This window comes from Aotus nancymaae, unplaced genomic scaffold, assembly GCF_030222135.1.
Source record: "Aotus nancymaae isolate 86718 unplaced genomic scaffold, 86718_ANA_hifiasm-v0.15.2.pri h1tg000028l, whole genome shotgun sequence".
NCBI lineage: Eukaryota > Metazoa > Chordata > Mammalia > Primates > Aotidae > Aotus > Aotus nancymaae.
Window position 1 is genome coordinate 33,791,388 of NW_026988441.1, and position 18,562 is coordinate 33,809,949.

The 18,562-nt window shown below is 52.6% G+C and overlaps 1 protein-coding gene across 1 annotated transcript in view; it reads right to left on the reverse strand.

The window, feature by feature from the left end:
* Positions 1-274: 274 nt before the first annotated feature.
* Positions 275-18,562, reverse strand: part of LDLR (low density lipoprotein receptor) — a 39,427-nt gene continuing 21,139 nt past the window's right edge. Inside the window, exons 7-18 of the mRNA XM_064381853.1 lie at positions 18,321-18,440; positions 17,793-17,918; positions 15,858-16,029; positions 15,544-15,771; positions 14,386-14,504; positions 13,043-13,182; positions 10,082-10,223; positions 9,814-9,966; positions 7,668-7,838; positions 3,984-4,061; positions 2,261-2,418; positions 275-454 (exon numbers count right to left, since the gene is read on the reverse strand). Of these exons, the coding sequence (XP_064237923.1) occupies positions 419-454; positions 2,261-2,418; positions 3,984-4,061; positions 7,668-7,838; positions 9,814-9,966; positions 10,082-10,223; positions 13,043-13,182; positions 14,386-14,504; positions 15,544-15,771; positions 15,858-16,029; positions 17,793-17,918; positions 18,321-18,440 (1,643 nt within the window). The 3' untranslated portion in view covers positions 275-418. The remainder of the gene's footprint in view (positions 455-2,260; positions 2,419-3,983; positions 4,062-7,667; positions 7,839-9,813; positions 9,967-10,081; positions 10,224-13,042; positions 13,183-14,385; positions 14,505-15,543; positions 15,772-15,857; positions 16,030-17,792; positions 17,919-18,320; positions 18,441-18,562) is intronic.

The window sequence follows — 18,562 nt, forward strand, 5'->3', positions numbered from 1 at the left end:
GCTTAGAGACTGGTGGACAAGGCAGGGCCCGGGGTCCCATCGGTGCCATCTGCTGTCGTGTGTTGAAAGCCACTGACTTCTCTGGGCCTGCATCCCCTTCCCTTTCATCCTCCATCTTTGGAGATTGCGTCACGATGGAGAGAAACTCACAACTTCCCAGAGAGAAATGGAGGCGTCATCCTGGTGGCCCCCTGGGCCCGTTTCTCTTCTCCTTCATAAGGAAATAAAGAAACCAAAAATCCCAACCCAAGCCATTCCATGGGCACCGTCCGAAGCCTGTTCTGCCTCCCAGATGAATAAATATATAAAACAAAGCTCTGGCAGGCAAGACGTTGGTCTTCTCTGTCTCTGAATAAAACAGAAGTCCGGTGAGATCTCAGGAAGGGTTGTGGGCAGGAACGGGACGCCAGGCAGATGTTCACGCCACGTCATCCTCCAGGCTGACCATCTGTCTCTGCCAACACATGGTAAACAGCGGAAACTATCAGTCCAGCACTCAGGAAACGCAGCCCTAGTCCACCCACTTCTCACCTCCTGGACCTGGCAGCCTCCCCCATCCTGATCCCCAAGTATGTTCCCCCAGGGGCCACCAGGGGCGTCGGGGAGTACCTGATTCAGAAGACACCCTGTCTGGTCCCCTCCTGCCTTTTTTTTTTTTTTTGAGATGGAGTTTCGCTCTTGTTGCCCAGGCTGGAGTGCAATGGCACGATTTCGGCTCACCACAACCTCCGCCTCCCAGGTTCAAGTGATTCTCCTGCCTCAGCCTCCCAAGTAGCTGGGATTACAGGCATGCACCACCATGCCTGGCTAATTTTTTTTTTTTTTGTATTTTAGTAGCGATGTTATTTTATTATTTCACCATGTTGGCCAGGATGGTCTTGATCTCCTGACCTCATGATCCCCCTGCCTCGGCCTCCCTAAGTACTGGGATTATAGGTGTGAGCCACTGCACCCGGCCCCCTCCTTCCTTTTTACCCCTCTATCTCTTTGCTCCAGCCACAACAGCCTCAAACCCAACAGGCACAGTCCAGCCGCAGGGCCTTTGCACAGGCTGTTCCCTGGCTCAGAGAAGCCTACCTCCCCTCAACCTTTTGTCTAAAAATCAAGGCGTGCACCGTGGCTCACGCCTGCAATCCCAGCACAGGGGAAGGCTGATGGAGGTGAATCACTTGAGGTCAGGAGTCCAAGACCAGTCTGGGCAACATGGCGAAACCCCATCTCTACGAAAAAATACAAAAATTAGCTGTGCATAGTGCTGTATTCCCAGCTACTCAGGAGACTGAGGCATGAGGCATGAGAATTGCTTGAACCCAGGAGGCAGAAGTTGCAGTGAGCCAAGACCACACCACTGCACTCCAGCCTGCATGACAGAGCAAGACTCTGTCTCAAAAAACAAAGCAAAACAAAAAAAACACCTTTTTTTCCTTCCTCCTGACCCTCTGGAAACACTTCTTTGGATTTTTTGTTATTTTTTAAGAGACAGGGTCTTGCTCTGTCACCCAGGCTGGAGTGCAGTGGTGCAATCTTGGCTCAAGCAATCCTCCTGCCTTAGCCTCGCTAGTAGCTGGAACTATAGGCACTCATCACCACACCGGGCTAAACATTTACTTTCTATAGAGATGGGGTCTTGCTGTGTTGCCCAGGCTGGTCTCCAGCTCTCAGCTCAGGTGATCCCCCTGCCTCAGCCTCCCAAAGTTCTGGGATCACATGTGTGAGCCACTGCGCCTGGCCTCTGAACTCCGTTTTTTTTTTTTCTTTTTTTTAAGACAGAGTTTCACTCTTGTCAACCAGGCTGGGTGCAGTGGCGTGATCTCAGCTCACTGCAAACTCCACCTCCCGGGTTCAAGCGATTCTCCTGCCTCAGCCTCCCAAGTAGCTGGGGTTATAGGTGCCCACCACCACGCCTGGCTAATTTTTTGTATTTTTAGTAGAGATGTGGTTTCGCCCTGTTGGCCAGGCTAGTCTTGAACTCCTGACCTCAGGTGATCTGCCCAGTGCTGGGATTCCAGGCATGAGCCACCAAGCCCGGCCTCTGAACCTCTTTTGACTTTCTTTGCTCCGTTACCATCGGACAGAGCTCTCTGTGCTAATCCAACATTCCTCTACAACACCAAGGCCACTATCCGCTGACAGAAACATTCACCCAGTGCTGCCCTTGATCTAGAGGCTGGGGAAGCCTTGGCCTGGTCCCTCGAGGATCTTATGCCCCCAGCCAGGAGGGGGCTGCCATGGGCTCTGGCCTCCTCGAGGGGTCACTCACCGAGGGGTAGCTGTAGCCGTCCTGGTTGCGGCAAATGTGGACCTCATCCTCCGTGGTCTTTTGGTAGACGGGGTTGTCAAAGTTGATGCTGTTGATGCTCTTAAGCCGCCAGTTCCTCCAGAGGAGGAAGGCCCCGACGCAGAGGAAGACAAGGAGCACTGTAGGGAGATGCGCGCTCGGTCACACAGCTGCCCCCAAGACCAGAGACCCAGCTCCGTGGCTGGAGTGAAAACATGGGGAATGTACCGTGCCCTGGACTCCTGGTCTTTTATGTTTGCCTGTGTCCCAGGCTGGAGTGCAGCGGCACCATCATAGTTCACTGCAGCCTCGATCTCCTGGCCTCAAGCGATCCTCCCAACTCAGCCTCCTGAATAGCTGGGACTGTAGGCATGCACCACCATGCCTGGCTGATTTTTTTTTTGTGTGGGGGAAGGTGGTTTTACTTGATAACGTTTTTGTTCTGAACTTAATGTAGTACTTACTTATTATAAAAAAGAAATCTATCTCATGCATGTAATCCCAGCACTTTGGGAGGCCAAGGTGGGAGGACTGCTTAAGCTCAGGAGTTCAAGACCAGCCTGGGCAACATGGCAAAAACCTGTCTCTACACAAAAATGCCGAATAAATAAATAAATAAAAATAGCGGAGTGTGGTAGCACATGCCAGTGGTCCCAGCTACTCGGGAGGCCGAGGCTGCAGTGAGCCGAGAGTGTGCCACTGCACTCCAACCTGGGCAATAAGAGCTAAACTCCATCTCAAAAAAAAAAAAAAAAAATCTAAAGCGCACTGGGCGCGCCACGCCCCAGAAGCAGCTGACTTCTTCCAGATTTCTGCCCAGGATTAGCCACGCACAGGGCTGTGGCTTCTTCTTTTTTTTTTTTTTTTTTTTTGAGATGGAATTTCACTCTGCTGCCAGGCTGGAGTGCAGTGGCACCATCTTGGCTCACTGCAACCTCCGACTCCCTGGTTCAAGTGATTCTCCTGCCTCAGCCTCTTGAGTAGCTGAGGTTACAGGCACGTGCCACCATGCCCAGCTAATTTTTGTGTTTTTGGTAGATATGGGGTTTCATCTCCACGCTGGCCAGGATGGTCTCAATCTGACCTCGTTATCCGCCCGCCTTGGCCTCCCAAAGTGCTGGGATTACAGGCTTGAGCCACCACTCCTGGCCCAGGCTGCGGCTTTTTAAGAAATGGGAACGGGGGTACAGTGGCTGGCACTAGCTACTCGGGAGGCCGAGGTGGGAGGATCACTTGAGCGCAGACAGTGAGGCCGTGGTGAGGTATGATCATGCCGCTGCACTCCAGCCTGGGCAACAGAGGAAGACCTTGTCTCTAAAAAAATTAATTTTTTTTCTTAAAATTTAAGAAAAAAAGGAAAAAGAGGCGTGAAGGTAACTGGGTTAGGATTAGCATGGGTGAAGCTGGGAGAGTGGGCCTCTCTACACAGCCTCCTGCAAGAGAACCCATTCCCCAAAAGACACTCAAGTCTCAGTGAGGCCATTTCCGCAGCACGGGACCCACTCCATGTCCTCCATCTGACCCCTTAGCTGTCTGATCTTGTCACTGTCAGCCTCAAGTGGGGAGAGGCCGTGGGGTGAAAAAGGACACCAGTGGGGCTGTTCCCTGCCGGGAGAAAAAGTGAGCAGGCCCTACTGGCCAGGCATAAGGTTACACTGCAGGCGGCTGTGACCTGGGGGACACTGGGGGACTGGCCTACACTTACCGATGGGGAGGATGATGGACAGCGCCCCCACACTCCTGGGCTTCTTCTCAGTTCCTCGGCCAGCAACGTCACCCAAGGCTGCAAGAGAGAAGCAAGAATGAGGCCCAGGTGTAAAGGGAAGGTCACCAAGAAATGCAGCAGGCAGAAGGCGGTGGTCACAGGCAGGACAGCGCCCGGCACGTCTTCCTGGGCACTTGGAGAATTTCCCAAGTCTGCAAGAGGTCACATGGGCTTATTTGTGAGTTATCGAGGTTGTGGAACTCAATTCGGGTTAAGGAAGGTTTTTTTTTGTTTTGTTTTGTTTTGTTTTTGAGATGGAGTCTTGCTCTGTTGCCAGGCTGGAGTGCAGTGGCATGATCTCAGCTCACTACAACCTCTGCCTCCCGGGTTCAAGCAATTCTCCTGTCTCAGCCTCCTGAGTAGACGGGACTACAGGCATGTGCCAACACGCCCTGCTAATTTTTATATTTTTAGTAGAGATGAAGTTTCACCATGTTGGCCAGGATGGTCTCGATCTCTTGACTTCATGGTCTGCCCGCCTCAGCTCCCCAAAGTGCTGGGATTACATGCATGAGCCACTGCGCTCGGCCAGAAGGTTCTTTTTAAATTAGCTGAGTGTTGTGGCACACGCCTGTAGTCTCAGCTAATGGAGAGGCTGAGGCAGAAGAATCGTTTGAACCCGGGAGGCAGAGGTTGCAGTGAGCTGAGATTTAAAAAAAAAAAAAAAAGTTGTGTCCACAGCAACCTTGGTTTGTATCCAAGTCACGGCACCAAAAAAAAAAAAAGGTTCTGTTTTTTCAGGGCTAGAAACGGGGGTCTGGCTATGTATCTTGCCCAGGCTGGTCTTGAATTCCTGGCCTAAAGTGATCCTCCTGCCTCAGCCTTCCAAAGTGCAGGGATTACAGGCATGAGCCACCGAGCTCAGCCCAAGAAGGTTCTTGAGCCTCACATTAACGAGGCTTTAGTGGAGAGTCATAGAGGAATTCATGTGAGGTGGTTGACGAGGTTGCGTGTGGAATTTTTGTCAACCTACTTCTGCATTTCATTAAAATGAGCATATTTTGGGCCGGCTGTGGTGGCTCACACCTGTAATCACAACACTTTGGGAAGCAGAGGTGGGCGGATCACCTGAGGTCAGGAGTTCAAGAACAGCCTGGCCAATATGGTGAAAGCCTGTCTCTACTAAAATACAAAAATTAGCCAGGTACTATTGCATATGCCCGTAACCCCAGCTACTCGGGAGGCTGCGGCAGAAGAATCACTTGAACTTAGGAGGCGGAGATTGAGGTGAGCTGAGATTGTGCCACTGCACTCCAGCCTGGGCGACAGAGTGAGACTCTGTCTCAAAATGAAAAAAAAAAAAAAAAAAAAAAGAGGCTGGGCACGGTGGCTCATACCTGTAATCCCAGCACTTTGGGACGCTGAGGTGGGCAGGTCGCCTGAGGTCAGGAGTTCAAGAACAGCCTGGCCAACATGGTGAAACTCTGTCTCAACTAAAAATACCAAACTTAGCCAGGTTTGGTAGCGCATGCCTGTAATCCCAGCTACTTGAGAGGCTAAAGCAGGAGAATCACTTGAACCCGGGAGGTAGAGAGGTTACAGTGAACCGAGATTATGCCACTGCACTGCAGCCTGGGCAACAGAACAAGACTCTATTTTTAAAAAAAAAGTATATTTTGAAGGGCACGGGGAGTCACCTTCTGACCCCACAATGCCCAGCATGCTCAGTGCTGAGGTTGAAGGGCACGAAAGCTGACTGTCCTGCGTCAACTGTCCCAGGCATTATGGGATGGGAGTAACCTTGATACAGAAACACGGGAGTGGACCTGGGCCACTCAACATAAAGGCCCGGGGCAAGCCAACATTCCAAGTCCACTAGAGCTGGGCACGGTGGCTCACGCCTATAATCTGAGCACATTGGGAGGCCAAGGCAGGAGGATCACTTGAGGCCAGGAATTTGAGACCAGTCTGGGCAACACAGCCAGACCCCCCCTCGATTCTACATGAAATGAAGGAATGAAGGAATGAATGAATGAATGACTTCTTTGCCAAGTTTGAGGAGTTCTGGATGGACCTGGCTGTGAATCGATCATTCTAGCAGTGCCCACCTCCCCCACGCAAGGTTTCCCAGTCTCCCCCCGGGCAGTTTCCATTTTATCTTGCTTGTAACTGAACAAAGGTTTCAGCTACTCTGGGGAGAGGAAAAAAGAGTGATCTGGAGTCTGCTGATGTGCCATTTTTTTGTATGCTAGAAGTCTACCAGCACAATTTCCCAGCAGCGCAAAGGAGGTTGGGCGCCCTCTGGTGGACAAACGAATGAGGTCTTGACCCACGTCTGGGTCTCATCACATCCAGGGAGGACAGTGAGGCCAGGTATTATAGGGTCAAGACAGCCAGGTGCTCACCCCAGCCCCCAGTCTAAATAGGGAGCCAAAAAGCTTAGGAATCTAGGAGTCCAATAATACTCCTTTTTTTTTTTTGAGACAGAGTTTTGCTCCTGTCACCCAGGCTGGAGTACAGTGGTGCGATCTCGGCTCACTACGACCTCTGCCTCCCGGGTTCAGGCAATTCTCCTGCCTCAGCCTCCCAAGTAGCTGGGATTACAGGCATGCACCACCACACCCGGCTAATTTTTGTATTTTTTGTAGAGACAGGGTTTCACCACGTTGGCCAGGCTGGTCTCGAACTCCTGACCTCATGATCCACCTGCCTCAGCCTCCCAAAGTACTGAGATTACACGCATGAGCCACCACACCCAGCAAAATAGTTGGGGTTTAAAGTAAAAAATAAATATTATTTTGTTTATTATTTATTTCTATTTATTTTGTAGTAGAGATGTGGTCTTCCTGTGTTGCCCAGGCTGGACTTCAACTCCTTGACTCAAGCGATTCTCCCACCTTGGCTGCCCAAAGTGCTGGGATTACAGGTGTGAGTCACCAAAAAATAAATTGTAGGCCCGGCACAGTGGCTCATGCCTTTAATCCCAGCACTTTGGGAGGCTGAGGCGGGCAGATCACTTGAGGTCAGGTGTTTGAGACCAGCCTAGCCAACATGGTGAAACCCCATCTCTACCAAAAACACAAAAATTAGCCGGGTGTGGTGGTGCATGCTTATAATCCCAGCTACTGTACTCGGGAGGCTGAGGCAGGAGAATCACTTGAACCCGGGAAGCGGAGGTTGCAGTGAGTCGAGATCACGCTACTGCACTCTGGCCTGGGCGATAGAGCGAGACTCTGTCTCAAAACAAACACACAAACAACAAAAAAAGTAAAATTGTGTTAAAATGTTACTGGGTTCCTGACCATTTTGGAGCCTGTGAAAGGCTATGTACTGGGGAATGCCTTGCCTTTGTCCTGGCCATTTTGGGCAGATGCCTGAAACTGAGGCAGTGAATGGGCCTTGATAAGATTTCGGGGCCCAAACTGTTGGGAACCAGGAGCCTGAAGGACCAGGGCCCCTCATATGATTTGGCCCATTTAATTCTTGCAAAGAGGGCAAGAGGTGTTATTAGGCCCACTTTACAGATAGAAAAACTAACGCTTCAGAGACACACGGCCCAAGTGAGAGAGGGTCAGCCAGAGAGTGAGGATGCCACCCAGACTCCATCACATCACCAAATGTTTGTGGCCACTCAAGGGACCCATATTCCAGCGAACAGGGGCCCAGGGAGGGCCCAGCCTTTACCTTGGTGAGACATTGTCACTATCTCTGCCGTGGTGAGCTCAGGGGTGGCCCCAGGCAGCCGGGAGGTGTCAGGAACAGGCTGGGTGGTCATGTGCTGGGTCCCTGCAGCTGTGGGGCTGATCATTTGCCTGATGGTGGACGTCTCCTGGGTGGCCACTGTGGGCTCAGCCTCTGAAAGAATAAAGAAGCATCTCCTGAGTGCCACGGGCCTGCGAGCCCCGCTCATAACTGTGCACCTAATGACAAGCAGGCTGAAATGACCTTGGAAGGCCATGGCAGGAGAATCGGTTGAGTCCAGGAGTTGAAGACCAGTCTGATCAACATAGCAAAACCCCATTTCTACTAAAAATACAAAAAATAATAATAAAAAAAAGCAGCCAGGTGTGGTGGTGCATGCCTGTACTCCCAGCTACTCAGGAGGCTGAGGTGGGAGGATTGCTTGAGACCAGGAGGTAGAGGCCACAGCGAGCTATGATCTCGCCACTGCACTCCGGCCTGGTCGACAGAATGATACACTGTCTGAAAAAAAAAGAAACCGGCGGGGTGCGGTGGCCCACCTGAGGTCGGGAGTTCAAGACCAGCCTGACCAACATGGTGAAACCCCGTCTTTAAAAAAAAAAAAATTTGAAAAACTAAAAGAAAAAAAAAAAAGAAAAGAAAAAAAGTCCAAAATGAGGCCAGGTGTGGTGGCTCACGCCTGTAGTCCCAACACTTTGGGAGGCTGAGGCAGATGGATCACTTGAGGTCAGGAGTGTGAGAACAGCCTGGCCAGGCGCAGTAGCTCACACCTGTAATCCTGGCACTTTGGGAGGCCGAGGTGGGTGGATCACCTGAGGTCAGGAGTTCAAGACCAGCCTGGCCGTCATGGTGAAACCCCGTCTCTACTAAAAAATACAAAAATTGGCCGGGCGCGGTGGCTCACGCCTGTAATCCCAGCACTTAGGGAGGCTGAGGCGGGTGGATCACGAGGTCAACAGATCGAGACCATCCTGGTCAACATGGTGAAACCCCGTCTCTACTAAAAATACAAAAAATTAGCTGGGCATGGTGGCGCGTGCCTGTAATCCCAGCTACTCAGGAGGCTGAGGCAGGAGAATTGCCTGAACCCAGGAGGCGGAGGTTGCGATGAGCCGAGATCGCGCCATTGCAATCCAGCCTGGGCAATAAGAGCGAAACTCCATCTCAAAAAAAAAAAAAAAAATACAAAAATTAACTGGGCATAGTGGCGTGCATCTGTAATCCCAGCTACTAGGGAGGCTGAGGCAGGAGAATTGCTTGAACCCAGGAGGCAGAGATTGCAGTGAGCCGAGATTGAGCCACTGTACTCCAGCCTGGCGCCTGGCGACAGAGCAAGACTCTGTCTTTAAAAAAAAAAAAATGTAAAAATTAGGCGTGGTGGCGCATGCCTGTAGTCCGAGCTACTCGGGAGGCTGAGGCAGGAGAATTGTGTGAACCTGGAAGGTGGAGGTTGCAGTGAGTTGAGATCTTCCCATTGCACTCCAGCCTGGGCAACTGAGAGAAACTCTGTCTCAAAACCAAAACCAAACAAAGTGGGTACAATCAGCTCTCAAGAAATAACGTTAAAAGGCTAGGCGCAGTGGCTCATGCCTGCAATCCCAGCACTTTGGGAGGCAGAGGGGGGTGGATCACCTGAGGTCAGGAGTTCGAAACCAGCCTGGCCACGATGGAGAAACCCTGCCTATACTAAAAATACAAAAATTAGCCATGCGTGGTGGCAGGTGCCTATAATCCCAGCTACTTGGGAGGGTGAGGCACGAGAATTGCTTGAACCCTGGGGCAGAAGTAACAGTGAGCTGAGATGGCACTGCTGCACTCCAGCCTGGGTGACAGAGCAAATCTAAAAACATGAAAAGTCAACAAAGGGGACCATTTCCTCCCCCAGGGCCCCTGTCAGAAATCAGATCACCTCTCCAGGGGACCAGGAAAGAAGAAACCAGACATCAAAGGGGAACTGGGTAAATGTCCAGCCTCGTGCTAATGTGCCCATCCAAGAGAAGTAAGGTTATCCCGACTCACCAGTCCTTACAACAACCTTGAGGTACCCATTTGACAGATGAGCAGAGAGAGGCTGGCGGGGGGCGGGGAGTGGAGGACACAGGAAGCAGAAACAAGGCATGCGTCGCACCTGTGAGGCAGCTCCTCATGTCCCCAGCCAGCAGCATGCCGTCGGGGCAGGTGCAGGTAAACTTGGGTGAGCGGGGGTTGATCTGGGGGGCGGGGAGACACAGGTACTGGCATCCGCCGTTGCTCAGGGCGGTCCTCTCACACCAGTTCACTCCTGGGGCAGAAGAAGTGGAGTCAGGGCAAGAACGAGATCAGCTAGACCAGAGCATTCCAGAGTTTCCACAAGGAAGTTTCAACGTGTGTGGGGGCTGTGGCTGACCCACCCTTACCACTTGGCTGGGTGAGGTTGTGGAAGAGGACCATATCCTCTGGGGACAGCAGGTTTTCTGCCAATAAATGGACATCGGAGCCTGTGAGGCGGTTGGCGCTGAAAATGGCTTCATTGATGATATCTGTCCAAAATACTTTGTCCTAAATGGGCAGCAAGGAAGATGAAATCCTGTAAAACACTGAGATGAGACACAGACCACCCTCTCTCCACAGCTAGATTTTATTTATTTATTTTTGAGACAGTCTCACTGTTGTTGCCCAGGCCAGAGTGCAGTGGCCTGATCTCAGCTCACTGCAGCCTCAGCCTCCCAGGTTCAAAGAATTCTCCTGCCTCAGCCTCCTGAGAAGCTGGGATTACAGGTATCCACCACCACACACGGCTAATTTTTGTATTTTTAGTAGAGACATCGTTTCGCCATGTTGGCCAGGCTGGTCTCAAACTCCTGACCTCAGATCATCCACCCGCCTCGGTCTCCCAAAGTGCTGGGATTACAGGCATGACCCACCGTGCCCGGCCCACAGCTCGTTTTTAATTGTGGTAAAATACACATAACATAAAATGTGCCATCTCAGCTGTTGGTTAAGTGCTCAGTTCAGTGGTCTTAAGTACCTTCACACTGTTGTGCAAGTATCACCATCCCCACCATCCATTTCCAGAACTCTTTTTTTTTTTGAGACAGAGTCTCACTCTTATCCCCCAGACTGTAGTGCAACGGCATGGTATCGGTTCACTGTGACCCCCACCCCCCCGGGTTCGAGTGATTCTCCTTCCTCAGCCCCTGAGTAGCTGGGATTACAGATGGGTACCACCACGCCTGGCTACTTTTGTATTTTTAGTAGAGACTGAGGTGGGAAGATCAATAGAGGCCAGGAGTTCGAGACCAGCCTGGGCAACATAGGAGACCCCATCTCTACCAAAAAATACAAAAATTAGCCAGGTGTGTTGGTGCACATGGGGTTTCACCATGTTGGCCAGGCTGGTCTCAAACTCCAGACCTCAGGTGATCCGCCCACCTCAGCCTCCCACAGTGCTGAGATTACAGGCGTGAGCCACTGTGCCCAGCCTAGAACTTTTTTTTTTTTTTTCCAGACAGAGTCCTGCTCTGCCACCCAGGCTGGAGTGCAGTGGCATGATCTTGGCTCCCTGCAGCCTCCACCTCCTGGGATCAAGCAGTTCTCCTGCCTCGGTCTCTTGGGTACCTGGGATTACAGGCATCCACCCCACACTGGCTACTTTTGTATTTTTTGTAGAGACAGGGTTTCGTCATGTTGGCCAGGCTGGTCTCAAACTCCTAGACTCAAGTGATCCTCCTGCCTCAGCCTCCTAAAGTGCTGGGATTATAGGCGTGAGCTGCCGTTGCCCACCTTAAGCCTCTTTTCTTTACAAATTACCCGGCCTCAGCTGCTCCTCTATTGCAATGCAAATGGACGCGTACACTTGGGGGGTTCCACTTTTGGTTGTTGGCAATCACGCTGCCATGAACGTGGGGTTACGAAATAGCGCCGTTTCCTGAGAACAGGGTTTCCCTACCGCGGCTCTAGCTGCTACTTCTCCGTTCTGGGCGTTCAGGAGCGTCGCCAGCCTCTACCCACTTGATGCCAACAGTCTTCCCCATCGACTTGTGACAACCAAAAAGTCTCTAGAAATTGCCAAATGTAAGCCAGGCGCGGTGGCTCATACCTGTTCTCCCAGCACTTTGGGAGGCCGAGGCGGGCGGATCACGAGGTCAGGAGATCGAGACCAGCCTGGCCAACATGGTGGAACCCCATCTCTACTAAAAATACAAAAAGTTAGCCAGGCATGGTGGTGGGTGCCTGTAATCCCAGCTACTTGGGAGGCTGAGGCAGGAGAATCTCTTGAACCCAGGAGGCAGAGATTGCAGTGAGCCGAGATCGTGCCACTGGACTCCAGCCTGGACCACAGAGCAAGACTCCGTCTCAAAAAAAAAAAAGCAAATATCCCGTGAGAGCCAAGATCATATGTGACCAAAGATCACTGCCTGTCACAACTTTCTGTAAAAAGCAAACAAACTGGCCGCGGTGGCTCATGCCTGTAATCCCAGCCCTTTGGGAGACTGAGGTGGGAAGATCGCTTGAGGCCAGGAGCAACATAGTGAGACCCCATCTCTACAAAAATATACAAAAACTAGCCAGGTATAGTGGTGCACATGCCTGTAATCCCAAGTACTCAGGAGGCTGAGACAGGAGAATTGCTTGAACCTTGGAGGCAGAGGTTGCAGTGAGCAGAGATCACACCACTGTACTCCAGCTGGGATGAGAGAATGAGACTGTCTCAAAAAAAAAAAAAAAGCTGGGCACAGTGGCTCACACCTGTAATCCCAGCACTTTTGGGAGGCCGAGGCAGGCGGATCACCTGAGGTCAGGAGTTCGAGACCAGCCTGACCAACATAGAGAAATCCCATCTCTACTAAAAAAAAATACAAAACTAGCTAGTATGGTGACACATGCCTGTAATCCTAGCTACTGTGGAGGCTGAGGCAGGAGAATTGCTTCAACCCAGGAGGTAGAGGTTGCAGTGAGCCAAGATCGTGCCATTGCACTCCAGCCTGGGAAACAAGAGCAAAACTCCACCTCAAAAATAAAAAATTGGGCATGGTGGTGTGTGCCTGTAGTCCCAGCTGTTCAGGAGGCTGGGGTGGGAGGATCACTTGAGCCCAGGAGGTTGAGGCTGCAGTAAGATATAATTGCAGCACTGCACTCCAGCCTGGGCGACAGAGCGAGATCCTATCTCTTTCAAAAAAAAAAAAAAAAAGGAAAAAAAACAGAAATAACTCAGGTCTAAGACTGCCTCCCAGTCACGGCCAATTTTCCACGTTCGTCTTGGCTTGAGTGATCTACAGTCTGTGTCTATCCGCCCCCTAAGCACTTGCATCTCACACGGAAGTCGCTCTCAGTCAACAACAGTAAGCCCGGATTTCACTCAAGCTCCCAAGCTGCACCTCAAAGATGGCCAAGGAGAAGGGGTGGGCCAGCCTGTCCTCGTCCTCCAGGATGGTCTTCCGGTTGCCCCCATTGACGTCGATGCTTGAGATGGAGTGAAGTTTGGAGTCAACCCAGTAGAGGCGGCCCCTGGGAAGATCTAGAACGCACAAGCGGGTAAGGAGCGGTCACATGCTGGTGTCAGTCCCAGAGGGGCCTGCAGGCCTGGCCACACTGCCCCGGGCAGGAAGAGCCCCCCAGGGACCCGGCAGAGAAGCACCTGGAGAGGCAGCTCCAACCACCTGTGAGCCTGAACCCCTCCCCTGTGACGCCCAATCCAATGGGCAGGTAGGGAGCTGGAGGAGAGAAAAGCTTCGGGGAGGCTGGGTGCGGTGGCTCACGGCAGTTTGGAAGGCTGAGGCAGGGGGATCACCCAGGAGTTTGAGATCAGCCCGGTCAACACAACGAGACTTTGTCTCTTCCCAAAAATAAAATAAAATTAGTCTGACGTGGTGGCACGTCTATAGTCTCTGCTACTCAGGAGGCTGAAGCAGGAGGATCACGTGAGCCTGGAAGGTGGAGGCTGCAGTGAGCTATGATTGCACCACTGCACTCCAGCTTGGGTGGCAGAGCAAGACCTCATCTCAAAAAAAGAAAAAACTGGCTGGGCACTGTGGCTCACGCCTGTAATCCCAGCACTTTGGGAGGCTGAGATGGGTGGATCACAAGGTCAAGAGATCAAGACCATCCTGGCCAACGTAGTGAAACCCCATCTCTACTAAAATATAAAAATTAGCTGGCCATGGTGGCATGTGCCCGTAATCCCAGCTACTCAGGAGGCTGAGGCAGGAGAATCGCTTGAACATGGGAGGCAGAGATTACAGTGAGCCAAGATTGTGACACTGCACTCCAGCCTGGTGACAGAGTGAGACTCCATTGCAAAAAAAAAAAAAAAGAAAAAGAAAAAACAGTCTGGCCGTGGTGGCGCATGCCTGTAATCCCAGCACTTTGGGAGGCCGAGGTGGGCGGATCACCTGAGGTCAGTTTGAGACCAGCCTGACCAACATGGAGAAACCACGTAGTTGGTCTACTAAAAATACAAAATTAGCTGGGCATGGTGGCGCATGCCTGTAATCCCAGCTACTCAGGAGGCTGAGGCAGGAGAATCGTTTGAACCCAGGAGGCGGAGGTTGCAGTGAGCCGAGATTTCGCCATTGCACTCCAGCCTGGGTAACAAGAGCGAAACTTCATCTCAAAAAAGGATAAAAGAAAAGAAGAAAATCTTCAGGGAGCAGCTGGCGACCACCCTCTGTTCTCCGGCCTGTGCCCAACCCTGGCTGGGACGGCCGTCCCGCGAACATACCTAGGGTGATGCCATTGGGCCACTGGATGTCGTCAGTCACCAGCGAATAGACGTCCACGCCGTTCAGGCCCCCTTTCTCGATCTTGGCAGAGACGCCCCAGTCAGTCCAGTACATGAAGCTGGCGGGAGGACAGAGAATAGCTGTGAGGCTGAGGGGCGGGGGAGGATTCCAGCCAACATGTGAGTTCTAGCAGAATCAGCCAGTCCCAGACTCGGGAAAAAGCCCTGCTAGGAACTCCAAACTCCAAATGTGGTGGTTTTTTTAATTTGAGACAGAGTCTCACTTTGTTGCTCAGCCTGGAGTGCAGTGGCGTGATCTTGGCTCACTGCAACCTCCACCTTCCTCTGGAGTAGCTGGGATTACAGGTGCCCCTCACCACACCTGGCTAATTTTTTTTTTTTTTTTGAGACAGTCTCACTCAGTTGCCAGGCTGGAATGCAGTAGCGCAATCTCGGCTCACTGCAACCTTCACGCCCAAGGGTTCAAGCGATTCTCCTGCCTCAGTCTCCCGAGTAGCTGGGATTACAGGCGTGCACCACACGCCCAGCTAATTTCTGTTTTTTTGGTAGAGCTCCTGACTGTAGCTTCAAGGACACTGTGTGTCCTGGGTTGTCAGCACCACACTGAAACTGTGAAATGCCACCCCTCACGTGCTCAGGTGGCAGGGGTTGCCTGGCAGGTACAGAGTATGCCCGGCAGGCGACGGGGGCGATGTTTCCTGCCAGGGGACTTGGGTCGGAGTTTCTGGACTCAGGAGCTGCTGAGTCAGCCACGGGCTTGGAAGATACCATCCTGGGGCCCAGCCACTAACCAGTTTTTTTTTGAGCTGGAGTCTTGCTCTGTCACCAGGCTGGACGGCACTGGAGCAATCTCAGCTCACTGCAACCTCCGCCTCCCGGGTTCAAGGGATTCTCCTGCCTCAGTCTCCTGAGTAACCGGGACTGCAGGCACGTGCCACCATGCCCGGCTATTTTTGTATTTTTATTAGAGACGGGGTTTCACCATGTTGGCCAGGATGGTCTTGACCTTGTGATCCTCCCACCTTGGCCTCCCAAAGTGCTGGTTACCGGCATGAGACACCATGCCCAGCCAACTAACCAGTTCTTGAAGCCCCTTCCTGCGTTCCCTCTGCACCCCTCGGCATGGTGGATACGCACCCATGAACAGGATCCACCACGATGGCCCTGGGCTTGGAGCCAGTCTCCCTGAAGAGCGTCTTCCTCTTCACACCCCTGGTATCTGCAACGGAGACGGTGCCCAGGACAGAGTCGGTCCAGTAGATGTTGCTGTGGATCCAGTCCACGGCCAGCCCGTCGGGGGCCTGGAGGTCCTTGCTGATGACGGTGTTGTAGGAGGAAAAGCCGTGGGCTCCATCAAGCTGGGTGCTGAGGCAGGAGGAGAGGAGGGCCGTCAGGGCCGGGAGCCCTCATCTCACCCTAGGGCCGGAGCTCCAGGCAGGAGCGACGCTCACCTGTAGATCATTCTCTGGGACAGGTCAGACCAGTAGATGCGGTTGCTGGCCACCTCCATGTCCAGAGCGACCACGTTCCGCAGGTTGGGGATGAGGCTGGTGTACTCGCTCCGGTCCAGCGTCATCTTCCTGACCTCGTGCCGGTTGGTGAAGATGAGATAGGCGATGGAGCCTGGGGACCCGGGAAGCAAGGTCAGGGGGTAGAGGGGACCCGTCGATGGAACTGAGAGTGCCTCCCCATTCCCTCGTGTCACCCCGCAGCGTGCAGCTGAGCCAGGAGGCACCCAGAAAAACGGGGTGGAAAAGACCTCCCGATGGGAACAGGCACAGTGGCACCCGCCTGTGATCCCAGCATTTTGGGAGGCCAAGGCAGGAGGATCACTTGAGGCTAGGAGTTCAAGACCAGCCTGGGCAACAAAATGGACCCTATTACCACAAATAAATTAAAAAAAAAAAAAAAAAGGCAGAGGTGTGGTGGCTCATGCCTGTAATCTCAGTACTTTCGGAGGCTGAGGCGGGTGAATCACTTTAGGTCAGCAGTTCGAGACCAGCCTGACCAACATGATGAAACCCTGTCTCTACTAAACGTACAAAAACTAGCTGGGAGTGGCGGTGGGCACCTGTAATCCCAACTACTTGGAAGGCTGAGGCAGGAGAATTGCTTGAACCTGGGAGGTGGAGGCCGCTGATAAGCCAAGATGGCGCCACTGCACTCCAGCATGGGCAACAGAGTGAGACTGTCTCAAATAAACAAAAAATTAGCCAGTCATGGTGGCACATGCCAGTAGTCCCAGCTACTCCAGAGGTTGCACTGTGCTACGGGCTGGAAGACAGAGCAAGACCCTGTCTCTAAAAAATAATAGATGGTTGCAGTGTTTGTAATCCCAGCACTTTGGGAGGCCAAGGCAGGAGGATCACTTGAGTCCAAGAGTTCAAGACTAGCCTGGCCAACACGGTAAAACCCTGTCTTACCTCTACTAAAACTACAAAACTTACTGGGCATGGTGGCATGCATCTGAGCTTCTGGCTACTCTGGAGGCTGAGGTGGGAGGATCAAGCAATCCTCCTGGCCTCAGGTGATCCTCCCGCCTCAGCCTCCGGAATACCCTGGACCACAGGTGTGTGGCACTACACCTTGCAAACTTTGTTTCTTTAACCCCTTGAAGTCACTCGCCAGATTGTGGCAGAAAGGAAAGCCAGTTCCTGTTCCACCAGCAAGGCTGGGGGTTCTGTTAACTGGATTTTTTTTTTTTTTGAGATGGAGTCTTGCTCTGTTGCCCAGGCTAGACTACAGTGGCATGATCTCAACTCACTGCAACCTCTGCCTCCTGGGTTCAAGCGATTCTCCTGCCTTAGTCTCCCGAGTAGCTGGGATTACAGGCGTGTGCCACCGTGCCCAGCTAATTTTTGTATTGTTAGTAGGGCGGGGTCAGGCTGGTCTCAAACTCCTGACCTCGTGATCCGCCCGCCTCGGCCTCTCAGATTGCTGGGATTACAGATGTGAGCCACCTCACCCGGCTGCCTTTAACCAGATATTTCTATTTTTTATTTTTTATTTATTTATTTTAAGACGGGGTTTCACCATGTTGGTCAGCCTGGTCTTGAACTCCCGACCTCAGGTGATCCACCCGCCTCAGCCTCCCGGAGTGCTGGGATTACAGGCTTGAGCCACCGCGCCCGACTTTTTTTTTTCTTGTTTTTATTTTATTTTTTAACTGGATATTTCTAAAACCTAGGACACATGCAGGCATCCCCCTGACTTGGAAGCCCAAGTCCTCACAGGGCAGCAAACTCCCCTGCCAGAGCCCTCGGGAGCAGACAGCCTCCTGGTCAGGGGATGTGAATCTGTGCAAAGTTCAGGTGATGAAACTCCCCACCACATCAGCCTGCAAGGGTTGAGGCCGACCTCACCCGCTGCCACCTCCCCGTGCTCACCCACAGCCTTGCAGGCCTTGGTGTGGGGGTCCAGCTGGAAGCCTTCCTCACACTGGCACTTGTAGCCACCCTCCAGGTTCACGCAGAGCTGGCTGCAGGTGTCAGGGTCCTGACACTCGTCAATATCTGGGAGATAGAGAAAGAGGCTTGGTAGCGGGGCGGGCTCTTCTCCAACGGCTGGAGACAGATCGATGGGACCCAGGCCGAAACCCACACCTTCAAAGGGAGCCAGGGGACAGCCCAGCCCCTCTGGGTGATGTAATCAAAGAAACAGCCAGGTGCCATCCCCAGCCGGATGCGACCTCACCGGTGATTCACCTGGGAGCCCAGCCAAGAGTGTGAAGCTGTGTCAAAGGCAAGAACCTCTGGGCAGCCAATGCTAGTTTTCCATGCCGGTGGAATCTCATGAAACCCTCATAACTGCTTTCACGCCCACTTAACAGATGGGGAAACTGAGGCACAAGGCGTTTGGTCGCCATGTCAGGAAGTACCGAGACGGCCCAGGGCTCGGTCCCACCCGGGAATCACCTTCACATCTTCGCTGGGCCACCAGCTGGAAGCCGTCGGGGCAGAGGCACTCGTGGCCAATCTTAAGGTCGTTGCAGATGTGGGAGCAGCCGCCGTTGTTATCCAAGCATTCGTTGGTCCCTGTGCAGCGGCAGGGGACACAGACTGGTCACTCTCGGGCCTCCACCCATCCCTTCCCAGCCAACCTGTTATGTCAGCAACTGTATCCCACTCGAGGTAACTCAGAGGCTGGGTAGCAGCAG